This window comes from Caloenas nicobarica, chromosome 8 (genome assembly GCF_036013445.1).
Source record: "Caloenas nicobarica isolate bCalNic1 chromosome 8, bCalNic1.hap1, whole genome shotgun sequence".
Lineage (NCBI taxonomy): Eukaryota > Metazoa > Chordata > Aves > Columbiformes > Columbidae > Caloenas > Caloenas nicobarica.
This window is the reverse complement of record NC_088252.1, coordinates 16,077,316-16,081,099: the sequence shown is the minus strand read 5'-3', so window position 1 is coordinate 16,081,099 and position 3,784 is coordinate 16,077,316. Positions and strand designations below refer to the sequence as shown.

The 3,784-nt window shown below is 63.0% G+C and overlaps 1 protein-coding gene across 1 annotated transcript; it reads left to right on the top strand.

Annotated features, from left to right (window-relative positions):
- Positions 1-1,170: 1,170 nt before the first annotated feature.
- On the top strand, positions 1,171-3,171 carry FAM43A (family with sequence similarity 43 member A). The gene has a single exon (XM_065640054.1). It carries the CDS (start codon positions 1,315-1,317, stop codon positions 2,401-2,403), a length of 1,089 nt encoding a protein of 362 aa, XP_065496126.1. The 5' UTR covers positions 1,171-1,314; the 3' UTR covers positions 2,404-3,171.
- Positions 3,172-3,784: the final 613 nt, after the last annotated feature.

Sequence of the window (3,784 nt, the reverse complement as noted above, 5' to 3'; positions counted from 1 at the left end):
GGCTGAGCAGCCTCAGGGGACGGCGTTGACGACGCTGCCCTCCAATGAGGGGGTATTTTTGAAACATAAGCACATAGGCAAGTGCTTTTAATAATTTGATGCCAGTCCCTGTGGTTACTTGCAGTTCCCAAATAATCTGCTAGATGGCATAATGTAATAATAATGATAATAATAATGATACATGGGTTTGTTTTGATTGATGCAAACTCTAGAAATGATTTGTCAAATAATTTAAGCAGGCATTTACATATATTACTGCACAAATATGTACTGCTCCCCTTTTTGTTGAGCATTTATTCAAACCCTGATGAAGCACCATTCTCTGCAACCCTGGAATTTATATTCTTTCTGGCAGAGGATATGATACATGACAAGAGAAGCTATAGCAATGACACAGACACTAACTTTCTCATTATGTCTGTGACTGTACTCGAGCAACCCCAGCAAGAAATTACAAGACAGCTTCTTGTTATTTGGCTGCTGTGTATGAATAAAGAGCAAAGCATTACTCATACATAATAGCTTCTATTTGCTGCAGGCCCTTCAGCTCTCAGAGCCGGACTAACCAAACCAAAGGACAGCTTATGTTGCAAGAGGGGGACTCCTCCACGGCACACCCTGGCCGGGAAGGTGGCTGCATTTTGGGTTCTCCCGTTTGTGGGGACTGCCAGAGCATGGGAGCCCCACAGTGGCCCTGGGATTTTTATCAGTTTGGGAGGTTTTGAGCAGCCAGTTTCCCCTCGGCTGCCCTCTCCATCCTCCCCGCCCAAGTTGTCGCACCCACTCTCCACGCGTGATCCTGGGGACGGCTCCCGCGTGGGGACCCAGGACGGGCCGCGCCGTGGGGAGCGGGTCCGGCCGCCGGCGTTGGGGCCGCGGCGGGGGGGCGCACGGTGAGCCGGCTCCCCGCGCCACCCCGATCCCCCGCGCCCACCGCCCAAGCGGCAGCAACCGCTGTCCCCGCCGGGGGCCGCCCGGCCGGGCTGGCACCGCCCCGTGCCCGCCCCCTGCCCGCCCCACGGCGCGGCGGGGCCGGGGCTCGGGCGCCTCGGCGGGCGGCGCAGAGCGGCGGCGGCGGGCGGGCTGCGAGGAGGGCGCCGCCGGCTCGGCGGGCAGCGGGCGCTCCGCCCTCGGTGCGCGGGGCCTCCCCTCTCCGCGCCCGCGGAGCGCCGGCGCCCGCCTATATCTACGGCCGCGGCGGCCCGCCGCCCGCAAGGATGTGAGGCGGGCGGGCAGCCCAGCCGCCGCCGCCGTGGCATGCCCCCCCGCGCCCGGAGCCGTCGGCGCGGCGCCTAGCCGCGGCTCCGCGGGGCGATGCTGCCCTGGAAGCGGAGCAAGGTGGAGCTGGTGGCGGGCGAGGCGCGGCGGCAGAGCAAGCCCAAGGGGTACGCGGTGAGCGTGCACTACTCGGCGCTCACCTCGCTGGCCCGCGCCTGCCCCGAGAGCGCCCTGCACCGCGTGGGCAGCATGTTCCGCTCCAAGCGGCGGAAATTCCGCGTTACCAGCGAGGACCCCACGTACACCGTGCTCTACCTGGGCAACGCCACCACCATCCAGTCCAAAGGCGAGGGCTGCACCGACCTGGCCGTCTGCAAGATCTGGAGCAAGAGCGAGGCGGGCCGGCAGGGCACCAAGATGAAGCTGACCATCAGCGCGCAGGGCATCCGCATGGCCCACGCCGAGGACAAGGGGCTGCGCCGGCCCGGCCACCTCTACCTGCTGCACCGGGTCACCTACTGCGTGGCCGACCCGCGCCTGCCGCGCGTCTTCGCCTGGATCTACCGCCACGAGCTGAAGCACAAGGCGGTGATGCTGCGCTGCCACGCCGTGCTTGTCTCCAAGCCCGAGAAGGCGAAGGCCATGGCCCTGCTACTCTACCAGACCTCGGCCACGGCGCTGGCCGAGTTCCGCCGGCTGAAAAAGCGGGACGACGCGCGGCACCAGCAGCAGCAGCTGGTGGGTGAGCAGAGCATCCCGCTGGTGCCGCTGCGCAAGCTGCTCAACGGGCAGTGCTGCTACAAGCCGCCGGTGGAGCGGAGCCGCAGCGCGCCCAAGCTGGGCTCCATCACAGAGGACCTGCTGGGCGAGGAGCAGGAGGAGCGGGCCATGCACTGCGACTGCGAGGACATCCTGGAGGCGCTGGGCGAGCCCGAGGGCGACCTGCTGCGCGCCGGCGCCGGTCGCGGCGAGAGCCCGGAGCTGGGCCAGCTCCTCCGGGACCTGGGCGAGCTCAGCCTGGGCAACGACCTGCGCTCCCTGCGCGCCGACCTCCGCGTCCGCCGGCTGCTCTCCGGCGAGAGCACGGGCAGCGAGTCCTCCCTGGAGAGCAACGGCCCGGACGGCGCCGCCCCGCCCTGCAACGGCGCCGAGCAGCCGCCCCCCGGCGACCCCGAGACCGGCTGAGCGCTCGGCAGCGCCGGGGGTGCGCGGTCCCTTCCGGGCGTGCACGGCGCTGCTGCGGCCCCGCCGGCAGCGCACGGGCCCTTCCGGGCGTGCATGGCCCTGCCGAGGCCCCTCCGGGAGGGCACGGTGTCCCCCGGGGAGCACCCGGACCCCTCCGGCCCCGCGGAGGTTGCACGGACCCGCCGGGTGCAGCAGGGCCCCTCTGGGAGCGCACGGTCCCTCCGGGCACGCCGGTTCCCTGTGGCGCCCCCGCGTCCCGCAGCAGCCCGGGGAGCGGCTGCTCCTCCCGGTGCCGGTGGTCGCCGGAGTCGAGCCCTAGCCCGCCGCGGTCCGAGGAGGGGAGGCGGCCGCGGGCTGTTTACCTCCGGCTCAGCCCTTGAAGATCTGCCAAATTCCTGGAATAGCTTTCCCTGGGGAGGGCGGTGGGAGGGAGGTGTTGCGCCTTGTTTACAGTCAGAAATCTCACATCCGAGCGGGCCCCCCCCGCCTTTTTCTGCATTAAAGTCACTCCATCGTGCTGTCGTGTCCGAGAGGTTTGCACTGTTGTGATTTTTTTTTTTTAATTATTATTATTTTTAAGTTAGACCCTTTTTTTTGGGCCCTGGTCCTGTCCCCGGTCTCAGTGCTCTAGATCTTTTGCTGTGCAAAAGAAAACTCTACTTGTGGCTGTTCACCTGTACATAGGGAAATGTATGCAAATACATTTTGTTATTTTTAAGAACACCACCATTGCGATCTCTGTTTGCACATATGTGAAGAAAAATAAAGATGACAGTAATTTAAAAGAAACTGGGGTCGCTGTGGCGATTTGGCCTCTGTGTGTGTGTGTTTTTGTAAGGAGATGGCGGGAGGGGGGAAGATCCCTTGAGATGTGTTGTAGCTGCAGGAGGACACTGTGCTGCAAGGCCCTCGCAAACACCAAGTGTGATTCCTGAACCAGCTGGAAATATTACACTGCAGGGAAACACACCTGGTGCTTAAGGTCTCTCGTAAAAGACACAAGAATGAGATTTTCTCTCTACAGCCTCTTAACAATGGGCAGGAATGTGCGGGAAGCCTTGTGTCTGGGCTCTCTCGCTGGATTGTAGGCTCAACAAACACAACTGCGCATCTCTGAGGCTGCCACGGGGCTCACACGTGGGGCAAGCTGCCCCTTGGCAGTGTGCTCGTGGGTGCTGGGAGCACCGCGCAGCGCTTGCTGGGTTTGCATTCGGGCGCTGCAGCTGCTCCCTCGCCACTCGCAGCGCCAGCCTGAGACAATTTCATAACCTCACCCAGGGTAAGCAGTGAAGTTGATTAGCCACAGGACTACCGTGGTATTTTTAGCTGTAAATCTGTTTGTAAGTGGCAGTCTCCCAGAGCAGTAGAGATGTTCCGGTTT

Coding starts and splice junctions, on each gene's coding strand:
- FAM43A (XM_065640054.1), top strand. CDS start 1,315: ATGCTGCCCTGGAAGCGGAGCAAGGTGGAGCTGGTGGCGGGCGAGGCG.